We start from the raw sequence: 25739 nt of genomic DNA, 5'->3' as shown, positions 1-25739 counted from the left end.
CGGGGTGCGTCGGCGCGGGCGGCCGGCGGCCGAGCCGTCCGGGGGGGCGGGGCGTGGAGCCCGAGGCCGGGAGCTGCCGGGAGCGCAGATCTGGGCGCTCCTCCCCCGCCCAGCGCCCGCGCGGCGGCGTCGGGGCCCCTTCGCCCGGGAGAGGACGGCGGTGCCGCCGCGGGGGGCGGGGCAGCTCTCCGGAAGGGGGGAGGTGGGCGGGGCCTGCTCGGAATGGGGCGGGGCCGCCGCCCACCTGCGCGGCCCGGGGATGGTCTGCGGCGCTGACCCAGGGGCCGCCAGTTCGCGTTCTCTGCCGCTGGGCGCCGGTTGCTCCTTCGCGCGCGCCTCGGGTTGTGTCCCTTTGACGTGGGAGACCTGGAGCCCTGTTCTGCCCTGCAGCGAGGGCGTGCGCGGGTCCCCCCTTTTATTCCATGGAGCGAGCGGCTCTGTCACTTAATACAGAGTGCTGCCTGTACGCCGGGCCACATTCCCGGGGCTGGGGAGACGGCGGCGAGGGCCCCGTGCAGTCCCTGCACCCGCAGGGCTATCATCCGGGAGAGCGGCATGGGCAGCACACACGGTGACTGACTGGGATGCGGAGCGTGCCGGGTGTGGTAAAGGTTTGGAGGAAGATGAGTCTCCGGAGGATGAAGAGTTCTGGGACTCGGAGTTCTTGTGCTTCCGTACGCAGGGCGGTCAGGGACGGCCAGACCGGAAGGTGACATCTGAGCGGCGACACGAAGCAGGTGAGAGTGCGATCCACTTGGATTTCCGGGGGAAGCGTTTCTCGGCGGAGGACGCAGCCCGTGCCAAGGTCCTGGGGTCTGCTGGAAGCTGGCGGGAAGTGGCCGGGGGGGGGGGGGTGAGATCCGGGGCTCAGAGTGTGTGCGCATGTGCGCATGTGCGCGCGCACGTGTGTGTGAGTGTGTGTGTGTGTGTGTGTGGTGGGCTGTCGTAAGGACTGGGACTGTCACACGGACAACAGTGGGAGCCCCTGGAGCGCAGGCACAGATAACTGACCTGACCTTCGTGTCTCAGTGGCGTCGCTGGGCCTCCCGTGTTGAGACGTCTGGAGGAGGACGAGGACGGAAGGAGGGAGACCAGTGAGCAGGGCACGGGGGTCTTCCACAGACCACAGCAGAGACGCCTTCGAGACCGACAGGCTGCTTCGTAGGGGAGCTGTGTCTAATCTAAACCACGGCGGAGCTTCACGGGTAAACCCTGAGCTTGTCTCGGGGCCGAGGAGACCGGGGGCAGCGCCGAGGCTCTGGCCCGAGGGCGGCCTGCCGACAGGCTCCTCTCTGGAGCCGGGAGGCCGGTGCCCACTGCGGACATCTGAGTGCAGCCACAGCTGCTGTATTTGAAGCGCCGTGACTCATGCTGCACGCACTCCCACTTGCCGCCCGCCCGAGCTCTCTGCCTCGGCAGTCAGATGGGAAGCAGAGTCGTGAGCAGGGTATTTTGGGCAGCCTCGCAGCAGAGGTAGCACCAGCCGGGCAGACGTCCTCTCCCCCCGGGAGAGTCTCCTGCGGATTCCGGCCTGAACGCACAACTTCCTTGGCTGGTCCCGGGGACGGTCTCCCTGGCTGCTGGCACCGGCCTGGGCCGCTCAGATGGAGCCCGGCCTGTGAAGACGTGAGTGCCGCAGGTCTTGTGAGTGACGGTTTTCCTTAGAGGTTGAGTGTCTGTGGGATTGTACGTGGGAATCGGGGGCGTCTCTAGAAGGGCCGGGTGGAGGTGCGGGCTTGGGGAGGGAAGAGCACACACAGGTGTTTCTACAAAGGCTCATTGGCAGGTCAGGTGACCAGCTGGGTACTGCACCAGAGACCATTCTGGGGGTTCATGTTCAGTTGTCTCCACTGAGGGAGAAGCTGGGGTGGGAGGATGGGCATTGGCGAGCTGGAAATTCTGGTTAGGATGTATGTTCATCTGAACAGCGAGGCGCTAGGTTTTGCGAATTTAAACAATGCGTTTCATGTGCTATGCCTGTTCCGTCTATGAATAAGGTTGAGATCATTTAAATGACCAGATTTCGTAGATTCTAAGACACATTTTCCCCCTCCCATCATACAGCCTCTGAAACTGAGTCGAGTTTCATAGTCCGTGGCCAGTTGCAGTGACAAGTCCTGTGTCGTCTGTCTCATGCTGGTGCACTGAAGCCCCGTGGTTCATCTGATCGTTTTAACGTGGATGACGTAGCGTGTAGCTTTTCTTAGTTTTTTCCTCTGGGCCTCAGTCTCCCCATATGTAGGAGGAATATTGGATCAGCTGGTGCCTCAGGTCCTAGCATTCGGGTTGACATTCCGGGGTGCTGCGGCGGGACCGTGCAGGAGGGCGCCCCGGGGCAGGGCGTGGTGCGCTCCCAGTGTGCAGCCTCATCCTCGGAAGTGCGATGCTTTGGGGCCTCGGCGCGACCTGTGGGGATTGTACTTGTTGACCATGCAGTTCACTTCGAAGACCGGCTGGGTTTCCAGACCAGCCACTCTCTGGTCGTGGGCCCATTTGCCTGTCCTGGGGAAAAGTAAGAAGTGCTCACCTGCTAGGGCTGTCGAACAGCAGTTTCTGTGGCCTTAAACACTCAAAAAGGTGGGTATGGTTCGATACCTGGTGACTGTTATCCTTCTGGAAGGTTCATTGGGAGGAGGTGTTCAGAAGCTGTGGGGCGGCATCATCACCATGTACTTAAAGTCTTGCCACCTCCCGACCTCCACTGATGAATATTCTTAGTTTGAGCAAATGAAACACATCCTAAGTTGATCCCATTTTCTTGCCTTTGTTCATTCATGACAAAATGAGCTTTTTCAGTGAGAGGGAAATTGATTTTTCTCACCAATAATGAGTGGATTGTTGGAGGTCAACTCCAAGGCCTGTTGGGAACAGTTCTGTCACGTACCGGCCTTTGCAGGAGTTGTTTCAAAACTGAGCCCTTCCATGGAAAAATCAGGCCGGGGTCTGCTGTGGAGCAGACCCTGCACCTGCTCTCGGTGTCTTGGTTTACGCACCAAGGTTGGAATTCACTTTTGTCCGTGGAAATGAGTACTGTGGCTGGAAAGTAAGGCACGGACTATTAAAAACAAAACCGTTGGAGTTGCTGTATGATTTTAAATTGCCTTTGGCTGAGGCACGCTCTTAGACCGGCCTCGTTAATACACGGAGAGTGAAGAAGTGGGGCTGAGCCCTGTGGACTGTGCTGTGGGCTGGGCACCGGCAGGCAGAGCCCCTGGGACTAACCGTTGGTCGGGCCCGACATCCAAGTGGAGAATTCACACTCAGATGAAAGAATCTGGCTGCAGTTAATGAGCTGTAACACGAATTTTTTTGTGTCACATACTGGACTTTATTAAACTCGCTCCATAGCTGTTAGATGTGATGAAACAATCACATCTCAGAGCCAGGAGCGGCCAGCCCAGGGCCTGCAGGTGTCACGGAACCTGAGTAAGCCAGCGGAGCAGGTGGGCTGAACAGACAAGCCTTAACTGTCAGGGCACTGTGTTTTGTTCCAATAATAGCTTCCTGGGACTGCTTTGCTTCCAATGTTAGAAGACATGTGAGTATAAGAAATGTTTCATTTAATTCCAAACTAATGGTCAGTAAAGCAGCTGGGCAAATGGCGATTGTGCCGACCTCAGTGACGGAGAGGCAGCTGTGAGTGTGCGGGTTGTGCAGGGACCACCGTGCAGCCCTGCCTGAAGAGGCAGCCCACCCCCCATCCTCTCTGTTGCCTGCTGCCAGCCGGGGTGTGGGGCAGGGCCACCAGCTCCTCCAGGTTTTCAGGAGAAGCGTCCACCTGGGCCTCAGTGGGAGCCTCCCTGTGGTGGCATGTTGCAGCCTGTTCAGTAACAGGGAGCCCTTCGTTCCATCAGTCGGTGTGGGGCAGAGACAGGGCTGACCTCTGCGGGGAGACTTCAGAGGGACAGCTGGAGGCCCAGGGAAATTCCTTTGACTTTGTATCTGGCGCCACAAATAAATCAGCACCAGCCCTCACGCTCCCTTGCGGGCCTTCTGGAGTACTCTTCTTGTGACACCCCAAGGACCCCACTTCCACCAGCAGCACCAGGAGGTGGGAAGCAGTGCGGGGGCTGGCTGTGGGCGAGGACGCGGAGAAACCAGAGGCCCTCTGCGTGGCCGGTGGAACCCCAGATAATGCAGCTATTTTGGAAAACAGTTTGCAGTTTCTTCAAAAGCTCAACAGAATCTTATATGACCCAGCAATTCTACTCCTTGTATTTACTCCAGAGAAATGAAAATAAACGTTCACACAAGGACCTGTAGGCAAATACTCATAGCAGCACTATTCACGATAGTGTTTCCAAAGCTGGAGCTGCAGGAGCGTGCACCCACAGGCGAAGCGTGAACCTGGGACACACCCACACCGTGAGGCAGCCCTGGCGGTGAGTGGGGTGGACACGCCACGAAAGGGAAGAAGCCAGCACCCTGCGCTGCTCACTGCAAGGATGCATGGCCATGTGACCTCCAGGACCGCAGGCCCAGGGAGACAGGCGGCAGATCTGTGGCTGCCCGAGGCTGGGAACTCTCTGCAGAGATGGAGGTGTTTTAGGGACTGGACTGTGGTAATGGTTGTACAACCATAAATGCACTAAAACCACCCAACTCTGCCTTTGCAATAGGTGCAGTTTATGGTGTGTGTTATGCCCCAGTAAAGCCGTTTAAAAAAGTCGCGGCCCCCTCTCCACGCAGGACTTGGAGGTACACGACGGTCCCGAGGACAGCTGGCTGGCCGAGCTTGTCGCTGCCTCGGGGGTGTTCTGGCCTCTGCTTCACTGGCCTGCAGAGCAGGGGACGAGCAGCAGAGGGCGCCCCGTCCCAGGCCCTGAGTCCAGGCTGCCTGCCCAGCTGAGGAAGGAACGGGGCTTCTTTTTCTCCTTGGCAACTGTTTTCTTACAAACCTCGGGTGGGTAGAATGTGTGTCAATCAGATCTCATTTTCTCACTGACCTGTGCGACCCTTGAAGAGCTGTTTATCATTGCCTCTGAAGGGGGGCCTCCACACACAGATAATCCAGGAACAATGGTTACCTGTGGGACCTCACAGCCGCAGGCATCCCCGCGGCGACTGCTTTTGTAAAACTGACCATTCAGGCTCCGTGAGGGCTCCCGAGCCAGCAGGGGACTCTCTGGTCAATAGGTGGGATAAATGGTGGGCCTGAGCTCTAATAAGCAAGGCCTCCTGAGAAGGCCACTCCAGGGAGTTTCCCACAATGCTTAGTGGCTTCCAGTAATCCCCCTGGAAATGGGGACAAAGTAGCTCAGAGGAAGGGGTGCAGAGATGACCAGGGCAGGAACAAGGGATCTGTGGTCAGCTTGCCCAGAGCCCTGTGGGAGTCTGAGCCACTTTGGAAGTCCTGAGGTTAAAACATAAAAACCGCCTCTGCCCCCCTGCTCCTGCCGGATAACTGTGCTCAGGGCCCTGCCCGTCGTCTGGTTCCGGCAGCCCTCCCTGAGCCGAGGTCGGCCAGGTGCGGAAGGAGTTCAGACGGGACCCCTCAGTGGTGTCCCTGAAGGTCAAGCTCAGTGCTTCCATCAGCCACCAAGGAAGGGGTTGTCCAGGGCTATGGTGGAAACGAGGCCGGTCCTGGGCTCTGAGCTGGCAGGAGAGGGCTGCGGTGGGGCCACTGGGGAGGACTTGAGGCTTGTGATGGTAATGACGCCACCAGTTCTGATCTGGTTGAATTTAAGGTGCCACCTGGACTGTCGGGGGGAGGACTGTGCATGGCTGGCTGAGTCAGGGTGGTCTCATTGCTGAAGGGGTGAGTGCTGGAGACAGAGGAGGGGGTAGTCGGGGAGAAGAGATGGCTGAAGAGCTGGGAACATTCCAGTCTTGCAGGAGGATGCAGTTTGTAAAAGGAGACAGTCAAGGGCAAGGTCCCATGACGTCGGCATCCACAGACAGCGTGCGCAGGCAGATGGGCGAAAGAGAGAGAGAGCTTCACGGGCAGAGAGCGAAGAAACGAAACTGTGTATGAGAAGCAGTTTCTCCTCATCGACGGACTGCTTTATGACAGTTTTCAAGCGTACAAAAATGGGAACGAATTTCGTCAGGGACAAAGATAATGCTCACTGCCTAGATTCTGCAATTGGTGTTTGGCTGTATTTGCTCTGCATGAATTTACCCATCTGTTGGTCACATCCATCTGTGGAGTCATCTCAGTACTTTGACATCAAAAGCAGCTTTTCAAATTCTAACAGGCCACGTAGTTGGCAAGTACAGACTCACGTTAATACCCTGAAGTCTCCTGCACTCCCCTTGGTGAAACAGGTAAACTCTTCTGAATGCACACGGCTCAAGGTCTTCGTCTTTGCGGTGTTTCCGGGTGCTTGGGGAGGACGAGGTGGAGCACCAGTAGGTGGCACCAGAGGGCAGTGATTTTTCTCAGGTGTTGGACTCCGTTGCTGGGTGAGCCACTGGCCAGGTGACATCCCAGGTCCACGGTGGCCTGAGTGTGGCCATGTTTCTGAGTTCTGACCTCTGCACGGGGCTCAGCTACTTGTGGCAGTAATGGGGAAGGCCGAGCTGGGCACCGCCAAGCTACCTCCAGCTGGTACCCCGAGGCTTGACCACCCTTCACGGGACAGAAATCGAATCACCGCAGGCAGGTGGGAAAGAGTGGAAGTGGGAACGCAAGACCGCTGGGGAGGCTGGAGAGACGCGGGCAGCGGGCGTCTGGCCAGGAACCGTGTGCACCTTTACTTCCCGAGGAGAAGGAGAGTGACGAGGGAGGACTGAAGTCGGTGTCAGTCTGAACCCCTCCCTGTGATCGTGGATGGTAGTGGTATCAACAGTAGTGATGATGACAACGCAACAACAAGGTTAAGGACACGAACGTGGTGTGGTCCGTCGAAGCACCCTGACTTGGAACTTAGATTTATGCGCTGGTCTTCTCAGAAGAAATGGAATAGAGCCTCTCCCCATTAGTGAGAACAGATAAATCTAGTCCAGCCACATTCCCCAAGTGTTCATGAAATACCTTTGGAATGATAACGATGATGATGACAGGGGTTCTAATGAACCCCCTTCGTTTCTCGGGTCCTGTTGGTGCCAGCGTGTCCCACGTGGCTACGCTCCAGTCCTGCAGTGGTCCTTGCAGCAGGTGCAGTGTTCTCACCTGTATGACAGGCAAGGGCACTGAAGCTTAGAGGGGTGGACCAACTTCCCCAAGGCCACCCAAAGCCAGAATTTAGTGCACACTTACTATGAGCCTCATAGAAGCAGTCAGGACAGGCTAGCGTATGTGGCTGTAACAGAGTCTCAGTGGCTTAAAACCAGTCTAGTCATGGCTGGTGTGGCTGAGTGGGTTGAGCACTGGCCTGTCAACTGGCAGGTTGCCAGTTCGATTCCCGGGCAGGGCACATGCCTGGGTTGTAGGCCAGGTCCCTGGTTGGGAGCATGTGAGTTGCACATGGGATGTTTCTCTCCCCCTCTTTCTCCCTCTCTTCCCTGTCTCCAAAAATAAATAAAATCTTTAAAAAAATAGAAATTAATTCCTCCATCCTGCCAAACGCCCATAGCAAGCTACCACTGCAGTTCTGAGGGACCCAGTCTGCAGGGAACTCCGTCTCCGCGGATGCTTCCGTGGTTGTGGACACAAGGAGAGAGAGGGTGGCAACGAGGGCTTGTGAAGCGTGCCACCTGAAATGACGCACACCTCCGAGCACTGCTCACGGTGCGCTGGGCGCAGCAAGGCTGAGTACGCGCACCCGGGGGACTGCACGTACACGCACACGTTTACCGAAGTGACCCATCCTGTGCGCCGTTCCTGCCTGGCCGGCCCTGTGCTGTCTCTGACAAGTGCACCGGGAGGGGTCTGAGGTCTCCCCCATCCCTCGTGGTCTGTCTAGAGAAATTTTCAATAGTTTGGGCTTTTTAGAGTCATAATATCTTAACCCAGATGAACACCTTTCGGTGGTGGGATTTCTGACCTGCAGGAAATGAGCTGTGGGCGGAGCCAGGGACACCACGTTTCTTCCTGGTGCTCTCCCTGGCACCCGCCTCCCTCCTCCGTTCTGCCGTAGAGTCTGTTGGCTTCACCTACGCCCAACATGAGCATTCGGGCCTCTCTGGCTTCTGGATTGTGCCCTGGGCTCCAGGGTGAGCAGTAAGCATGGTGTTGGCCGTTTTCTGTGCCAGCCTGCAGAGATTCTGGATTTTAGTGGTGTGACTTGGCAAGTGGTCCGCACGCACAGTGTCCTGGCAGGCGTTCACGTCTGCTGTTTCCCATGGAGTTCTGGGCTCAGCTTTTCTCGGTGTGGTCCTTATTTGGAGCCCACCAGCTGGCTGGACAAACAGATCGGTCGGAAGAGCCGCCAGCGAAGTGAGAATCGTGTAGGAGCTGCTGAGCAGGCTAGGGAAGGCAGGCTGGAGCAGCTCATCCTTTATTTATCCGTGTAATGGAATCCTTGCTGGAGTTTTAAATATAGTTGACACTAGGGCTGTGTCTTAAATACATCTGCAGCATGTTAATAATTAAACAGAATTGGGAAATGTTTAGTTTGGGGCAGGCAAGGAGGAATCATGAGCTTTATGCAAGGAATCCTCCCAACGGGAGTTTTGCCTGAATCAAGACTTAAGAATTACGTCCATAGTTTAACTGAAAGTTGTCTTCTTGTGGGAGGGAGAACAGGAAGGAACCCTAAGAGAATGTAAGGGAGAATATTTGATCACACTATTCTCTGGAAGCCAAGATTAAACAAAGAAAAAAATCATTGTTACATCAATTAAAAGTGGTTTTGACAAAAAGAGTAGAATCTACAACTCACAGTATCTTAAACATACAGGACTTACATTTTTCTCACATGAGGGGAAACTTGAATACAGTCAGCTTCAGGTACTGATTCCATGGCTCAAGGTTGTCAGGGCTGTTACATTATGAGTCTCTTGGCCTTTCCCTCATGATTGCAATGTGGCTGCCACAGCTCCATCCATCACACCTGCATTCAGGACAGGGAATAGGAGAATGAGGAACAACACTGACCTCATCTATTCCCCTTTCGGAAGAAAGAAAACATGATTCCTGGACTCTTCCCTCCCAATCCCCATCAGACTTCTGCTTGCAGCTCCTTGGCCAAAACAGTGGGACATGGCTCCCTCCAGCTCCAACAGAGTCTGATACATTGCCGCTCTAAATTAATCAGCATCCTGTTTACACAGGAAAAAGGGACGGGCGGGTATTGGAAAGGGCCGAACGCAGTTTTGCGCAGTGTTCAGAACCACCCCTTTCTGTTTCAGGAGGCCGACTCGTTCGTGCTCAGGCCAAGCCCCACCCGAGAGAAGGACAGCGTGCCCTGAGAGGCGGCTCTCCACCACGTCCTGGAGTCCCCAGGTCGATGGGGACACACGGGCCCTGCGGCGGGGGCCCAGGGCTGCCAGGCTGGACGGGCACCCGGAGACCTGCGCGCCGGCGATGACGAGCGAGCGCCCCAGGGACCAGCCCTGGGGTCTCGGGGCAGACCCTCTCTGCGCCGCTGGCCCGTCAGTAAGTGAGCCCGGAGAGCGCGAGCTGCCGGAGCGACTCGGGGCTCCGGCCGGGGCGGTGCTTGGGGGGTTTCTCTGCCCTTTTGTTCTAGGTCTGTCTGCTCTGTGTCCTGCTGTTCTGTTTTAGCCTCGAAAAAGAGCTGTGTGATACAGTTTGACAGAAAAGTAGGGAGAACAGCATGAAGAACTCATACCTTTTACCTGTATTCAGCCATCCTTTGTATTTACCCCAGTTTCGTTTTTCTATGTCTTTCTATCTGATCACCTATCTGTCTGATTATCTATCTTGTCTACCTGTCCAGTCTGTCATCTCTCTCTCTATCTACCCACCCGCTTCTCCGCAGAGAGAGGGAGAGGGAGAGAGGTTTTCTCCCAGAACCGTCTATTTGAAAGTAAATTGCAGATATACCGCCCCTTTATCCCTAAGTATTTCATTGTTTTTTTCCCTAAGAATAAGAACATTCTCTTACACAATCACAGTACAGTGACCAGAACTGGAAAATTTGGCGCTGATAAAACACTGTCATCTAATGGACAGCCCCTACTCAAATTTCGCCGATTGCCCCGGTAACGTCCTACGTAGCTGCTGTTGCGCCGGGTCCAGTGTGCAGCCCGGGGCCGCACACTGTGTATTGTCCTCATCTCCCTTCAGTCTCCTTTAGTTGCGAAGAGTCCTCCGGCGCCTCCCTGTCGACTGTGACCTTGGCGTGTGGAGAGGACTGCCCCTTGGTCTGGGTTTGCCTGGCGTTTCCCCGTGATGGACCCAGCTGTGTGTTTTGGGCGTGGTGACTGCTGACGTGATGCTGAGTTCTCGGCGCCGCCCGCCAGGACGCACGTGGTGTGGGCTGTCCTGGACCTGGTGACGCTGCTTTGGGTGCCTGGCTGAGGCCGGGTCTGTCCGAGTGCCCGCTCTGAGGCCGCTGTTTCCCCTCGTAGCTGGTGGTTTGCGGGGCGACGCTGTGAGGCTGTGTGGCTCATCCAGGTGTTGGGGCTGCACGCCCTGAACTCTTCCGTCGGCTGGTCGCCTGATCGCAGCTTCCGGAAACCTTCGACCGAGGGGTGGCGAGGCTTTGCTCCTGGGAGTCAGCGGCAAGCACTTCAGGCGCATCGGGCATGCGGTGTCTGTCGACGCTCCTCGCTCTGCAGCGGGTGTGGCGGGTGCGGCGGGTGGCCGTGGGCACCTGTAAACAGACGGATGTGACTCTGTTCAGACAAAACTGGAGGTGCAGGGACACGTGGCGGGTGGCTTAGCCCATGCCCCTGTCCCTCCTGCCCCCGTCACCTGTCTGCCCTTTAAAACCAGGGGTTCCCCTCACGGGTGCTGTGCCTACTCCCTAGGGCCTGACCTGGAAGCTCTAGGGTTTTAGTTCTTGGTGTGCAAGTTTTCAAGGGGTGAGTCGAATTCTGCAGCAGCCTGGTGCCCAGTCTCAGAGGCGCAGTGACAGCCACCGAGGTCAGAGGGCCAGGTCCCCGTCGGCCTGGGAACTGTCCGGAGGAAGGCCCCCCCAGGGACCACGTGTGTGTTCGGTCAGGCCCACGCAGTCTGGAATCCATCTGAGTTACTTTGGGTGGGACTCGGTTCTCCCAGCTGCCCCAGGCCTGCCCCCTCCCCCAACACCGCCCCCTCCCGCAGACGATGATGGGCTCTGCTCCGCGTCCCCCCAGAAGCCTGTTCGTCTCTCACCCCTTCGTGAAGTTGTGACGATCAGGGGCCACCTTCCAGGGCTCCTGTCTCTCGTAGCCATGGACCGCCAAATCCCAGACGGAAAGTTAACCACGTCCGATATTTGTGCTTCGTGCCCCATTAGCTGGAGAGCAAGAGGAGCCTCCCTGTGGTGAGGCCCCCCACCCCGGGGAGCCCGACGGGATGTGGTCGTTCACGGAACCGGCTCAGCTCCCTCGGCTCCGCAGCGTGGGCGCTCTGGCCTGGCACTGGCCCGCCAGTGCGGGTCGCAGGGCTGTCCCGGCGGCGGCTCTGGGGCTCGGGAGCCACAGGACTGCGTGGGGGTGGGCAGCCGAGGGGGCGTGTGCGAGCTCCGCCTTGGGAGCAGTGGACTCGGGTGGGTGACGGTGGGGACCGTCTGCTGCTTCGTTTCTCCAGGAGGGAGCTCTGGGAGGTCCCACTGTGGGACTCGTCCGAGCTGATCATCCCTCCCTCAGTGGTGATCACTCCAGAAGGTTCTACTCAGAGTGGTGTCTTGCCGGGGGGCCTGCCGTGGCGGAGGCCGGTGTCAGCCGGACGGAAGGCGTTCTGTGAGGAGACGCAGGGCCTCCGGGCGGGCCGAGCTGGGATGCGCCGAGTCTGTCCCGCAGGCGTCTGTCCGGCAGGCGTCTGTCCGGCTGGGAGCGCGGGGAAGCGCAGCGGTGGCCACCCCACGACGGGGACTTCTAGGAGTTGGGTGTTACGCGTCATCCCCTGTGGCCTTGATCCATGAGTTACTGGAACGATGCAGAGAAAGGTGGGCTTGGTTCCGTGAAAACCTGACCACAGATGCTCTCGTCCCCCGGGGCTGTTCCTGCCCCAGGGGGCTGGAGGCGCCCAGAGAAGATGGAGAGTCCTAGGCGCAGGGTCCGGTTGGAGCCGGCGTGCCCGAGGCAGGGTGGAGTCAGAGGCACCCACAGCCCCTGCTGCAGCCTCTTCTCTGGGGGGGGGATGTCACCTGGTCCTCCCTCCTCCCAGGGGGCATCTAGCCGTTTTCTCTCCCCGTGGTGTGACGCGCAGTAGGGATGGTCTGCCGTGGTCCGGCAGGAGTCGCTGACGCTAGAGCGTGCGACCCAGAGCTCCCAGACTCACGCACCGGCCGGCAGGGGAAATGAGTGAGTCGCGCCAGAGAGGTGGGGTTGGGGCGAGCAGGCGGGCGGGCAGTCTGTGGGCTCTGGGGGTGAGTGGCAGCCCTCGGACTCTGTGGGCGGCGAGGGGCCTGCGGGCAGGAGGCCCTGCCCCACACCCGCCTTTCCCACCGAACCAGAGCGGCGGGGCTGCGTGTGCCGGCTGCAGGGTTTACGTCTTGGCATCACATGCGCCCCCCTCAGTCCCTTCTCCCTCTGATTAAGGCCCCCGCAGGCTCTGCCGTCTAAACCCTGATGGGAGGGGTGGCACGGGGGCCGCGTCTGTGGAAGGTGGGCACGTTGCAGCTCAGCGTGCTGGGCTCCCCGAGTGGGTGACGAGGCGTGGGTCTCGCGGCTGAGCCGGCTCTGCACTTGGCAAGATACCTGCAGTCTGGGGAGTCTCCCGGCCGACCGAAGAAAACTGTCACCGAGTCTCGCTCCCGCTGCCGGTCCAGGAGCTGGTGGGAGACACAGTCGCGTCTGTGTGCGCGCGAGAGCAAACGGGGGAGGGCGAGACGATGCGTCGCCGCCCCAGACGGCCTGGAGTGCCCTGAGCGCCGTGGCCCCCCACGCACTTCGCCTTCCCCCTCGGTGGTCTGGAACCAGACGGTGTTCACTGCGGGGCGGTGCTCGTCGGGCACACCCTGGCGCAGCGGCGCACACCACAAGTTCACGCGTTACAACTCCACGTGAAGTAAATTTGTGAAAGAAAACCCCCAAACTGCTCATAACTATGGGAGAGAACATGCGGTCAGTTGTGCTAAGGGAAGGAATTTTTCTTTCTCTTCCCCCAAGAGAGGACGGGGTCACACAGAGAACCGCGGCCCCGGGGCGGTGGCCGGAGGAGACTGTGCGGAGGAACGGTGTTGCAGGAGCGAGGCAGGCAGACTGTGCAGCAACAACGAAGAGTCCTGTTTCCCCTGGACTCCGTGGTATTTGTGGGGCTCGTCAGCTTTTTAAAGTCTGGAATCTGTTGCGATTTGTGTTTTCATTCTTTATATATAACCATATTTGCCCCATTTTGTATGGGTGGGTTTTAAAAAATTCTTTTATTTTTGGTGATAAAGGAAAGAAGTCTTTATTCAAAAGCTACTCAATTTTGGAATAACAGCTTTCCACCTGCGTTAGTCTCTCTTTTTTTATCCCTTCCCACCTCCTTCTGGTTACTGTTAGTTTGTTCCAAAGGAATTTTTAAAAAATATACTTTATTGATTATGCTGTACAGTTGTCCCATTTACTTCCCTTATTCCCCTCTGCCCTGCATACCCCTCCCACCCGCATTCCCCCCTTTAGTTCACGTCCATGTGTCATAAGGTCTTTAGCTTCTACATTTCCCATACTATTCTTGCCCTCCCCCTGTCTATTTTCTACCTACCATCTATGCTACTTATTCTCTGTACCTTTTCTCCCTCTCTCCCCCTGCCTCTCCCCTGTTGATAACCCTCCATGTGATCTCCATTTCTGTGGTTCTGTTCCCGTTCTAGTTGTTTGCTTAGTTTTTGTTTTTGTTTTAGGTGTGGTTGCTAATTATTGTGAGATTGTTGTCATTTTACTATACATGTTTTTTGTCTTCTTTTTCTTAGATAAGTCCCTTTAACATTTCATAAAATAAGGGTTTGGTGATGATGAGCTCCTTAACTTGACCTTATCTGAGAAGCACTTTATCTGCCCTCCCATTCTAAATGAAAGCTTTGCTGGATAGAGCAATCTGGGGTGTAGGTCCTTGCCTTTCATGACTTGGAATACTTCTTTCCAGCCCCTTCTTGCCTGCAAGGTTTCTTTTGAGAAGTCAGCTGACAGTCTGATGGGATCTCCTTTGTAGGTGACTGTCCCCTTTTCTCTTGCTGCTTCTAGGATTCTCTCCTTCATTTTAATCTTGGGTAATGTAATCATGATGTGCCTTGGTGTGTTCCTTCTTGGGTCCAACTTCTTTGGGACTCTCTGAGCTTCCTGGACTTCCTGGAAGTCTATTTCCTTTGCCAGACTGGGGAAGTTCTCCTTCATTATGTTTTCAAATAAGTTTTCAATTTCTTGCTCTTCCTCTTCTCTTTCTGGTACCCCTGTGATTCAGATGTTGGAACATTTAAAGATGTCCCAGAGGTTCCTAAGCCTCTCCTCATTTTTTTGAATTCTTATTTCTTCATTTTCTTCTGGTTGGATGTTTTTTTCTTCCTTCTGGTCCACACTGTTGATTTGAGTCCCAGTTTCCTTGCCATCACTGTTGGTTCCCTGTACATTTTCCTTCATTTCACTTAGTGTAGCCTTCATTTTTTCATCTAATTTGTGACCATATTCAACCAATTCTGTGAGCATCCTGATTACCAGTGCTTTGAACTGTGCATCTGGTAGGTTGGCTATCTCTTCGTCGCTTAGTTGTATTTTTTCTGGAGCTTTGATCTGTTTTTTAATTTGGGCCATTATTTTCTTGTCTTGGTGCACCTGTTACGTAGTGAGGGGTGGAGCCTTAAGGAGCCCTAAGAGGGCGGGGCAACCCCTGTTGCTGCGTTGTGGTGCTGTGTGTGGGGGAGGGGTCCGAGAGGGAACCGTGCTGCTTGCCTCACTGCTTGCCTCTGCCGGGTTTCAGTCACTGCCCCCACTTCCCACAAGCAAAGTGGGCCCTTCTGGTGCTGATTCCCGAGTGGGTGGGCTTGTGTACGTTCTAGGACCCTGTGGGTCTCTCCAGTGAGCTACCCTATGAGGCTGGGAGCCTCTCCCGGCACCGCAACCTCCCACAGGTGTTTTCGATCAGAGGTTTGCGGCTGTATTTCCCTGCGATGGCGCCCTGGGTTGTGGGTCTGTCTCGCTCCCTGGTTGTTCTTCCCGGTTTATCTGCGTGCGAATGTGGGGCCTCCAGGCCCACCAGCTGCTGCCTCGCTGAGTTGCAGCTGCTGCCTTACCCGCCCCCCGGTCCGCCAGCCACTGCCCTGCCACGAGTCTTCTCCCCCCGGCTGCCCTTCTCCGCCCCTCTTACCGGTCTGGGTGAGTGTTTCTTCTTTAACTCCTTGGTTGTTGGATGTCCATACAGTTCAGTTTTCTGTCAGTTCTGGTTGTTTTTTGTTTTTAAATTTGTTGTTGTTTTTGTTTCGGTTGTGTGAGGAGACACAGTGTGTCTGCCTAGGCCTCCATGTATCTTGGAAGTCTTTAAAACATTCCTTTCTTAAATAAGTCCCTCAGGTTGAATAAGCTCCGCGTCCCGCCAAACCGGGACCCGCGTCTGAGTCTGAAACGTGTGTTGCAGGTATTTTATTCCAGTTTGCAACTTGTCTTTCAGTTTTCTACGTGGCTTTTTTTCCCACTGTGCAGACGTTTTAAGTTTCATGCAGTCTGATGTAATCATACCTTCTTTAAACATCTCTGGGCTTTTTCTGTGCTGCTGAGAAAGTCCTTGATTTCTTTTAGGACGCTCAATTTCTCCTTTATGTGTTTAAATACTTGATTCATCTGGCACCGATTTTTGTATAAGGATATCATAAAACTTATTCAGTTTTCTGACTATCATTTATAGAATAATCAATCTTTTCTATTGATTAGAAGTGCCACCTTATCATATATTAAATTCTCATAGTAATTTGATCTATTTATCCAAGTCTGTTCTATCGATCTGTTTGTTCCTACACCACGGCCAAACAATTTTATTTATATACTTATAATGTATTTTTATGTCTGGTGAGATTAGCACCCTTCCTTCACTTATTTTTGCCCTAAACAGTGTCCAGGTTATACTTTTGTGCTTGCACATTCGCACAAAGGTCAGAGCCAGTGCCCGTGTCTAGAAAGTCCTGCCTTGGTGTTTGCCGAGACCACGTCTGACCGTGTGGCTGGTTTAGGGACAGTCCCGTGAGATCGGGCGTCACGTCCGAGTGTGGGCGTGCTTTTCTCCTTGTCCGGGCTTCCCCGTGTTCCTCTGCGTTCTTCCCATTCGTCCTGTGCATTCTGGTTCAGATCGCTCTTAGGGACATCTTCTTGGTCTGTGCTGTTATACGTGGGGCTTTTCCCCTTTCCGTTGCAGTTTCTGACTGGCTGTTCTTCTTGTGGAGGAAAGCTGTTGATTCTTATATGTGATCATAGGCAGCAATGTACAAAGTACTGTTGCTAGGATCAAAACCTCCCTCCCTCCCCCTCCCCTCCCCTCCCCCTCCCCTCCCCTCCCCCTCCCTCCCCTCCCTCCCCTCCCCTCCCCCCCCCTCCCCTCTGTTTCAGGACATGTGTGGGGTTCTCCTCATTGCGGTCCGTCCCGCCCTGTTCCGTTCTTACTTGTAGCAGTTTTGTAGTCTGCCGCCCGGGTTCTTCTCCCGTTCAACCATCAGACTGTCTGCACCACCGCCTGCCTACCCCCCCCTGCCGTTGCCCCCACTCCGTGTGGCCGGGGTGCAGTGTCCACGTGCCCACGTGCCCACGAGGAAGCTCCGCCCAGTGCGGATCGGGAAAGTGCTCCGAGTGCACACTCCCCGCACGTGCTCCCCAGAGAGGTGCGGGCGCCCACAGTGCGCCTCGGGCCTCGGAGGGAGCCGGCCACCCGTGCGGCGGCTCTGATTTCAGTGCTGCGCGGCCCTGTCGTTAGGGCTGCGGCCCCAGCGCCAGCTCGCTGGCCACAGCTGACTTCTGCGGCCTGAGGGCTGCACCCGCGGAACCACGGTGCCAGCCGCGGGCCTGCTTTCTCGGACGGCCCGTCCGAACGGAGTGGCCTGGCTGGACTGCCGCCCACGGCGGCGGGAAGCTCGGAGTGGGCGTGAGCAGCGTTGCATCCGGCGCGTCCCTGACATCCAGCAGACACGCCCGCGTCCCTGGGGGGGCCTCTGGCGGCCCAGGGGCCCAGTGAACAGTGGGGCGTCCATGTGGTCTGTTTCCCGCCAGAGGGGGCGCAGGCAGCGGGGGCTGGCTCACGTCTCTGATTTCTTCGTGGCTGCGGGTCCCAGGCAGGCCGTGGTTTCCAGCACTGGGTGGTTCCACGGCAGTGTCGGCCAGGTCCCCACTCGGGCGGGGGCGGATGGCTCCCTTCGCACCCCGGGCACCTCCGAGCAGGCCCACGGAAGCCTCTGCCTTCTCACACTGCCCACCGCCTCGTGCACAGACCTCGCCGGGGCCCCGGGAGGCCAGAGCCCGGCACCGAGGGGCGGAGCCTCTGCCTTCCTTCGGGGCCAGACGTGGCTGTCGGTGGGGGCGCCTCCCCCCGGGCCCCAGCTCGCCGGGGCCGACCTGGTGCGGCGGCGTGTCCTTCCCAAGGGGGGCCCAGTCCTCTCTTCCTCCGCCACCTCTGTCTCCTCCAGCAGCCCGAGAAGGGGGCTCTGTCAGAAGCAGAGGCGACCCTTCTGTAGACGAGGGGACAGGCTGACCTGCTCGGGGCCACACGCAGTCAGGGCTGATGGGACGCTCAGTTCAGGCTTTGTTCACCAGCCTTTGCTTTTTCCCTTCTTTTTCAGTCGAGGGGGTTCGTGTAACAAAATTAACCACTTCACAGCGCACCACTCAGTGGCATTGGGTACACGCACGGTGCTTTGCAAGCACGGCCTTGAAACCCTGTCCCCAGGAGCGGTCCCATCCCACTCCATCCCCCCAGCCACCCCCAGCCCCCGGCCATCGCCACCTTGCTTTCCGGTCTGTGGCCTGGCCTGTTCCGGCTGTGCCCTGTAGGGGGAGTCACGGGATGGTGTGTCCTGTGCTCCGCGTCTCTCACTCAGCAACACATTTTTTTCGAGGTTCTGCCACATTGTAGCACGTCGGGACTCTGTTCCTTTTCGTGGCTGAACAGTGTTCCACCGCACGGCCGGGCCACACCCGTCCACGGACACAGCCTGGCCCACCCTGTGGCTGCCCTGAAACGTGAGCACGAGTGTCCCTCCCTGAGCACCGTTCTTCCCCCGGTCTCGTGCTGCCCCGTCTCTGCTGGTCACAGCTGCGGGGGGCCGGCAGCTCCGCCGGCAGAGGGAGACAGGCAAGGGGGTCGGCCCCCACGCTGCCGCCACACGGGGCTCTGCGACTGACGAGCCAGGCGGGACTGTGGATGTGGGGCTGGGAGGAGCCTCCCACCTGCAGGCACCTTCGGGTGCTACTCCCGTGTTTCGGCAGCAGCAGGGCCCTGATCCGGAAGCCCTGCTGGGTGCGTGCTCTGGGGGAGCCGCGGTGGGAAGGTGTTGAGTTCAAGGTCGCCGTGGTCCGCAGTGCCTGTGCGCTCTCGGTTCCCGCGTCCCGTGTAGGTGGGAGGCAGGAGGGCCCTCCTCTGCCCTGGCGTCCGGGGCCCGACACGGGGCTGTCTGCCCCGGGGACTGGATCGCCGGCATCTTTCAATGGTGCGCCTCCAGCCCCGGGGAGGAAGTCCCCTGCGGTTCCTGGCCTTGGGCCGTTGCTCACTTGCAGGGCCAGGCGGCTGGCCCGTGTATGCAGCCGCCCGAACTTCTGGGGGGGGGGCAAGGTGCCTGTTTCCTGTCCTCCTCACCCCGGAGCCCGGGGGACAGGGAGCCAGACCGGAGGGTGAAGGCCCGGCCGCTCGCTCGGGGCGTCGCAGGACCGCCTGGTGCCTGGCAGCCGGGGCTCGCAGCTGCTCCCTGGGGCCGAGCTCAGGCGGTTCCTCCCCCTGCTGCCCACGCGCGCACGTGGGCTGGGCCGGCGGTTGCAGGCGTCCCCCGCCCAACAGCGGGGGAGATGGGGCGCTCTTGTCCCGAGTAGGGGGCGTCACCACCGGGCCGGTGGCCAGACAGCGGGGTCACCTCTGTTTCTCCCCTGGCTTTGGCGACAGTGCGGTGAGAAGGGCGCCGGCAGTGGGGGGAAAGCCATCTTGGTGTGTGTGTGTGTGTGTGTGTGTGTGTGCGCGCGTGTTTAAACGCTGCCGTTCCCTGGGCGCCGGGCACCGCTGCATGGCGGCTGATCCTCTCCCCTCTCTCCCCCACCCTCCCTCTCTCCTCCCCGCCCCCTCCTTCCCTCCGCCTCCCCTGCCTGCCGCCGCTCCCTCCGCCTCCAGTTTGTAATCCGACACAGTCGACTGCAGTCCTCGCCTGCGCCTTCGCCTTCGCCTTCGCAGGGAAGCTCCGAGCCTGGCCCTGCCGACGCCGGGAAGGTAGGCTGAGGTTTGTTTTTCTCCTAAAAATAGCCTCTGGTCCCCTCGCCTTCCCCACCAGGCTGCAGGGCTGCGGTGGTGGCAGGGCCGCGGCGGAAACTGCGCCCTGACAAAGTTCTTCTCCGGCGGCTTCGGAATGCCCTTCAGCAGGGTCCAGGCAGCCCGTGGGTGGGCGGGGGTGGGCGCGGGTGCGCCCCGGTGCGGGAGAGGTGGACGGGGGCGCCTCCGGACCAGCCCCCTGCCCGGCTGGATGGGGCTCTCTGGTCCCCCCGATGGATGGATGGATCCCTTTCCGAGGGGCAAGGCTGACCAGCCCCTCTCTCTGTGTGGGGGCCCCTCTCCGCGCCAGCCCCCAGCTTTGCAGAAGAGCCCCTCGGGGCCAGCTTTCACACCGGGCCAGGCCATGCCTCCTGGACCCCAGGATGGGATGTCTGACTGTCTCTGATCTGAGCCTCGGGGCTTCGGACCGGGTCTCCCTGCAGGCCGGGGCTGCAGTGGGAAGGGGACGTGGCCCCCCAGATCTGAGAGGTGGCTGCTGAGTCCCCGGCGCGGCTCAGACGTGGGAGGCATGGACGAGCGACCGGCACATTAGGATTTGTCAGTTCACGTCTCCTGGACTGACTTGAATAATTTGTTTGTCACAACAGATGCTCCCGGCAGAGTGTGCGTGCAAGCCTGTGTGTGCGTGTGTGCCTGTGTGCCTGTGTGCACGCAGCAGCCTCTGCCCGGCGGGCTGCGTTTTCACCTGGAGATGCAGTGTGTACAGGGCCACCTGCCCAGAGGGAAGTGGAGTTTGGGGGAGCCTGGGGTGGGGACCAGGGGGAGCCTGAGGCCTCCGTGGAGGCAGGTTTGCTCCTGTCCCCAGGGAGCCCACCCTGGCTGTCCCGTCACCATGGTCACTGTTGGGGGCTGAGGTCTGGGTAGAGAGGGCTCACTGCCTTGTCGCTGGGCAGAGGGGAGAAGGGGCTGCAGGGGCCCCCTCAGGGTGGAGGGCAGAGGCTCCCCAGGGCAGCCCCTGCCCCAGACCCTTCTGCTGGCCTCCACCCCGGCAGGTGCTTAGGACGTCAAAGTAAGCGTGGAGGCAGGAGGGGAGGGGAGGGTGTCAGGCCCAGCCTGGCCCGTCCCGCATCACCCACCCTCCCGGAGGAGACCCCACCGCTCTGAGGGAAGACCCGGGATGCAGATGGGAGCAGCAGGGGCGGAGCGAGCTCTCCTGGGGGTGGGAGACCAGATGGAAAGGGAGGCTGGTGGGCCCAGCAGCGGCCGTGGCTGGGCGGCGTGTGGGCGGGCGGGGCGTGGAGCCCCTCTCTCTGCGCCCAGTTTCTGAACCCGGGCAAGCGGGGCACCGACAGGAGGGACATGCTTCCGGCCTCACGGGGAGCAGCTGGGGGCCTCTGGGAAGTGACTGCCCCCTGCCCCAGGTGTGGTCCTGCGGGGGTCTCCTGGCCTGGCCCCTGGCGCCCGAGGTCTGGGTTTCTCTTCTCGGGGTGTCATGTGGGCTCCTGTGACGTGGATCTGGGGCCTCTGGGGAGGTGACGGGTATGATGCGGGCTCGCAGGGTCCCAGGCGCGGGGCCCAGGCGTGGGAGGAAGGCAGGTGGGGGGCACCTGCGGTACGGAGTGACGGGGCCGTGCCCCGGGGTCCGGGGCTGCCGTCGAGCCCTGGACCTGGGACACAGCAGAGCGTGTCCGGGTTGTTCGGGGAAGTGGCTGGCAGCTGACTGTACCACCCCCACCCGCTTCTGAGAAGACGACAAACTGGGTCAGGGAAGGCTGGCACTGCCGGCGTGCCCGGGGCGGTGTCTGGGCTGGAGGGGTGCGCCCCGACCCCGGCCAGAGGCCTCCGTGTCCGACTCACCCCAGAGCATGTGGGCCCTCAGCCACAGTGAACTGCGCGTGGCCGTGGGCGGTGGCACGCCTCCCCGCGAGAGGGGGCGGGCGCAGAGTGGGCTGAGGACTCCTAGCGATTGAGGGGAGGGCAGCAGACCAACTCAGCCCGTTCCCACGGGCGGGTTTCTCGCTGCGTTTGCTCCTGCGTGTTCGGCGATGGGGAGGGGGCAGCTTGTGCTGACCGGGACGAGCAGAGGGGCTGTGCCCCGAGCTGCCTCGGACCCTCTGTGGCGTCTTTTGGGGCAGTTGTTCTCCGTCCAGGTCCTCGGGTGAACACAGGGTCCGAGCAGTTTGGGGGGCCCAGGGCTCGTTCCGTGCGGCTCCTGGGGGCGCCAGCGCTGCTGGTTCGGGGACCCACCTTGAGAACCACTGGGTTGGTGGCTAAGCGTCTCTGGGAGGTGTGTCCTGCTCCCTTAGAGTGCGGTCGAGGGCTGGCTGCAGGGGAAGCGTGGTCTGTCGCAGGTGCAGGTGTGTGCCGGGAGCTGCCCGTGGAGCCCCGCCAGCCCCTGCTGCTGCCCCCGGCAGCGGAGGGGCTTCCTGCTGAGCTTTCCCGCGTCTCCCACGTCTGTGGGGGGCTCTTGGCGCCAGGGACGGGCTGGGCTGGCTGTCTTCGTCTATCGTGGTGAGGTGGAGAGGCTGGCACCAACTTCCAGAAAATTCTGCCCTGCATTTCCCTGGCTCCTTTAGAATTGGGGTACTTACATCCCCAAACCTGTGCTTCTGCAGCTTCGCTTCTTGCTCTGCCCACTGGAGAAGCCGTCCGGTCTGTTAGGGAGCCTGCTCCCCGGCACGTGGCCCCGCCCTGGTCCGGTGGGGCCGCCCGGCGCCGCCCGAGCTGCGGCGGGGTTCAGCCACTCTGCAGTCCTGCCCGCGGCCCTCCCTCGTCCCGCCTCTCCTGCCTCCCTCTCCCCTCCCTCCCTCCCATCACCCAGCCATCCCTCCATCCATCCTTCAGTCTGCCCACCCACCCAGCCTTCCTTTCCCCTCCCTTCCTCCCTCCTCCCTTCCCCTCCCCACTCCCCTGCCCTCGTTGTTTCTGTGTCTTCTCTTTTACCCCCAGGCCCGCCCCACGGGCCTTCTCCGTCCCTGGCAGCCCCTTCACACGTGTTCGCCGTGGGGTCTGGGACTTGCGTCTTTGCCCGACCCCAGTGCTGTCGCAGCCGCCGCTGTCTGAGGAGCAGGAAGGCTGTCCTGCTGGAGCCCTCGCTGTGGTTGCTCGCGCAGGCCTGGGTCTCACGGCCCAGCCTTGTGGCGGCGTGTGTTTCTGGGGGCGACTCCGCCGCTGCACAGCGTCCCGGCATGTCCACGGCCACCCTGTGGCTGCCGATCCCGGCGAGGCCCCAGCCGGCCATGCCGGCGCTACAGCACGCACTTGCATGCATCCCTGGGTCCCGTGCAGGATGGAGCTGGGTGCACCGCATGGGGGGGGGTCGTGGGGGTGCGGCCGCGTCCTCCGGGCAGGGCCTTCCCAGGGGTTCTCCAGAGGGCTCCTCTCGCCCACGCTCTCGCCAGCGCCCACCTGGCCCACCTTCCTAGTGTCTGCACACCTCACCTGAGCTGCCCAGCCTGCGGTCCCCCCGCCCCCCGAGGGCGGTGGAGGCCGGGGCCTGAAAGCCCCGCTATTCCGAACCCGCGGCCCCGTGGGAGGCGCGTGGGGGTGGGCGAGGGCCCAGCAGGCAGGGAGGAGGGAGGGGCACGCATGGTCCCCAGTCGCTTCTCGGGGGCGTTGCCCGCCAGGCGCAGGGCCTGCGGGTAACGGGTCCTTGCCTTTGAGAAAGAAGTGCTACTGTGGGGGTCACCTGGGGACAGCGTGGCCCAGCCTCACAGTGACAGAGCCTCAAGTTAACCTCGACTTGGGAAGCTGTGTGTTCGGTCACTGAAGACCGTGGCGAAGACTTGAGGAAGGAGACACTTCGCACACAATTAGCTGTTACGTTCAGTTCTCCTGCTCGAGGGGAGCTGCTGGAAGGTGTGGCTGGGGCTTGTCACCTGTCGGCCCAGTGATGACGGCCGTGCCTCGCTCGCTCACTCAGCCCACACCTGAGCACAGCGGAACGCCGAGAGCATTTGAGGCGCTGGCACCAAATGGCAGACAAGACAGATGAGGTCCCTGCTCTCATGGTGATGACTGTCGTGTGCGTTTGTTAGATGGCTGGCAGGTGAATAAATAACAGACTGAGGTAGCGCCATGCCCAGGGTTGCAGCAGCCTGATGCACGGGACTGTGACATCCCAGAAGGCCCCCTGGAGGAGGTGACATTTAAGCTGCACCATGAATGATGACAAAGGTCAGGTGTGTAGGCGCCAGCGCAAAGGCCCTGACTGTTTGGAGGAAGGAAGCTGCTCTCACGGCCTCAGTTCTCAGGGGCTGATGTGCAGGAGTGCTGGTGGGGAGTTTGTGGAGCGTGACGAGGGCCTGGAGTCCCCAGCCCCTCACCCCTGGACCCTCAGCCTCAGCTGTGAGCCCCCAGGAGCATCTGGACGCCAGCGAGTAGGTGCCCTTTGGCAGCTGTATCCCCAGGGGTAGGCCGTGGGGGCTCCTCTGTCTGAAGGTTCCCCACTTCCTCTGTCAGCCCCCACCTGGCTCCTCGCCCCAGTCCGGGGCCGCTGTTGGGATAGAGGCCTTTTGCGTGGGACTTGGAGGTGTTGCCTCATCTGGCGCTTTGGTGGTGGGACTTCGGTAAGATTCCCTCCGATCTGGTGAGACGTGCCTGGTGCCGAAATGCTGCGCGTGTGCGGTGATGACAGCACTCAGCACGGGCTGCTGCAGCTGGCTCCCGGAGCCGGTTCTGCCCTGGGTTGCTAATGGGTGTTATTACTCGTTGTTTCCGGCCCGTGAACGCTCCCCGCCATGCGGCTACATTGTTACCTTAGGTAGGAGATGCAACAGGGCCACAGATGTAGCTGCTTCTTTGTTTCTGCGCCCCGCCCCCCAACGCCTCCCCAGGAGGAGGAGGATGTAACCTTTGCACTGGTGGGGAGGTCCAGGTCTTCCAGAAGCTGAGTTTCCCTGCCCGCCGCACCCCCCGACCCTGAACGCACTCGAGGCTGTAAGCGGGGACCCGTCTGGGGGCGGGGACGACAGGTGAGCCTGGAGCTGGGCACCCCGCTTCTGCCATCCTGCCTGGGGCGGGGGCAGCTGACATCCAAGCCCCGAGGGCAGGGGGTGTGCCTCTGGAACCTGCTTTTTTGTAATGTCAGCTTTTAATTTTTGTTAGGAAAGTAATGAATGTTCATTGTGGCGAAGTTAGAACATAGAAAAGCATGAAGAAGAAAATACATGTTTCTCATAATCCTATCACCCAGACACAACTGTTGTTAATATTGGCATTTCCCCCCCAGATTTTCTTCATGGGGATTCATGCATAAAGTTAACTAGTTTAAGTTGTGTTTTTTTTTTTTTAAGTTTACATGACAATGGCACTTTTCCGTGGCATGAAAAACCACAGAAACGAGCTCCAGCCTGGCGAGTAACATCCCCACGAGGCTGTCCGCAGTTACTGGTCACACAGCGACCGTTCAGGTTGTTTCCTCGTCTCTCGTTACTGCGGTAACGGGCCGCCTCTGTGTCCAGTCTCTGTCTCTCTGAGTGACAGGTGTGCCGACCTTGGGGGGCAGGGTGAGCCGGGAGCATGCCCGGGCGCTGGCTGTGGGCGGGTGCTCTGCCAGCGGGACCCGAGGTGCCGTACTGTCTCCGCAGCCCAGCGGGGGGGAGCTCTGCTCTCTCTCGAGAGCAGGGAGGGGAGTATCGTCGCTGGAGGGTAAATTCAGTTCCTCAGTGTTTTCTTGGTCATGTCGGGGCTTCACACGGTGAATCCCTGTTCCCCGGAAGAGGAGCGGCCTGTGCAGGGGGGCGCAGCTGGCGGGGCTGCTCAGGGCAGGGGACCGAGTACCGGTGGTCTTGCCACCGTGGGGGGAGGGGGTGGCCTTTGGGGTTTTCTGAATTGTTCTGCTAGAATTTTAACGGCCGGTCTGCTTGGGGTGCAGCAGTGACAGCGGCACCCACGTGCCAGGCCCTGCTCTCAAGGTGACACACTGGTCACCTCGTGGTCCTCAGAACGACCGTGCCAGGCGGGTGCCGTGCTTCTCCCCGTCCTCCGGGTGGGGGTCTGAGACCCAGGGAGGCGAGTCACCTGCCCAAGACCGTGGGGTGGGGGAGTGGGGCGGCCGAGGTGAAGGGAGGCCCCGTGGGTGGGGCGCCCGGCCCCGCCCGGGGAGCTGACGGACCGTCCACCAGCTCCCGGCTCCCGTCCCCCGTGCCGTCTGGCCCTGCTGAGGGGCCGCGTCGGAGCCGGTCGGCCAGTGCTCGCCGGGCTGCGTGGCCACAGGTGTGCTTCTGCACCTGCACGTGCCTCCGTGTTCCCCGCTGTGAAGTGGGGGGACCGGGCCCTCGTCCCCCTCGGAGGCCTGCTCCCGAAGGAGCCGACGCGGGCGGGCGCTCAGGACCCAGGAGGCGCGTGGTGGCTGCCGCCTGTCACCCTCGTCCTCGCT

At 59.7% G+C, this 25739-nt stretch overlaps 1 protein-coding gene across 7 annotated transcripts in view; it reads left to right on the top strand.

Annotated features, from left to right (window-relative positions):
* Positions 1-1495: 1495 nt before the first annotated feature.
* The window catches only part of RIMBP2 (RIMS binding protein 2), a 102799-nt gene continuing 78555 nt past the window's right edge, over positions 1496-25739 (top strand). For 6 of the 7 annotated variants that reach the window (XM_045844046.1, XM_045844038.1, XM_045844011.1 and 3 more), the window contains exons 1-2: positions 1496-1626; positions 9235-9481. In XM_045844046.1, the coding sequence (XP_045700002.1) occupies positions 9410-9481 (72 nt within the window). In that variant the 5' untranslated portion in view covers positions 1496-1626; positions 9235-9409. Of the gene's footprint in view, positions 1627-9234; positions 9482-19286; positions 19361-25739 lie in introns of those variants that run through there. The other variant, XM_045844030.1, reaches the window with a different exon arrangement.

This window comes from Phyllostomus hastatus, unplaced genomic scaffold (assembly GCF_019186645.2).
Source record: "Phyllostomus hastatus isolate PE091 unplaced genomic scaffold, TTU_PhHast_1.1 phas_contig_1162, whole genome shotgun sequence".
Taxonomy (NCBI): domain Eukaryota; kingdom Metazoa; phylum Chordata; class Mammalia; order Chiroptera; family Phyllostomidae; genus Phyllostomus; species Phyllostomus hastatus.
The sequence above is the reverse complement of the archived record's forward strand: the minus strand, read 5'-3'. Positions and strand labels throughout refer to the sequence as shown.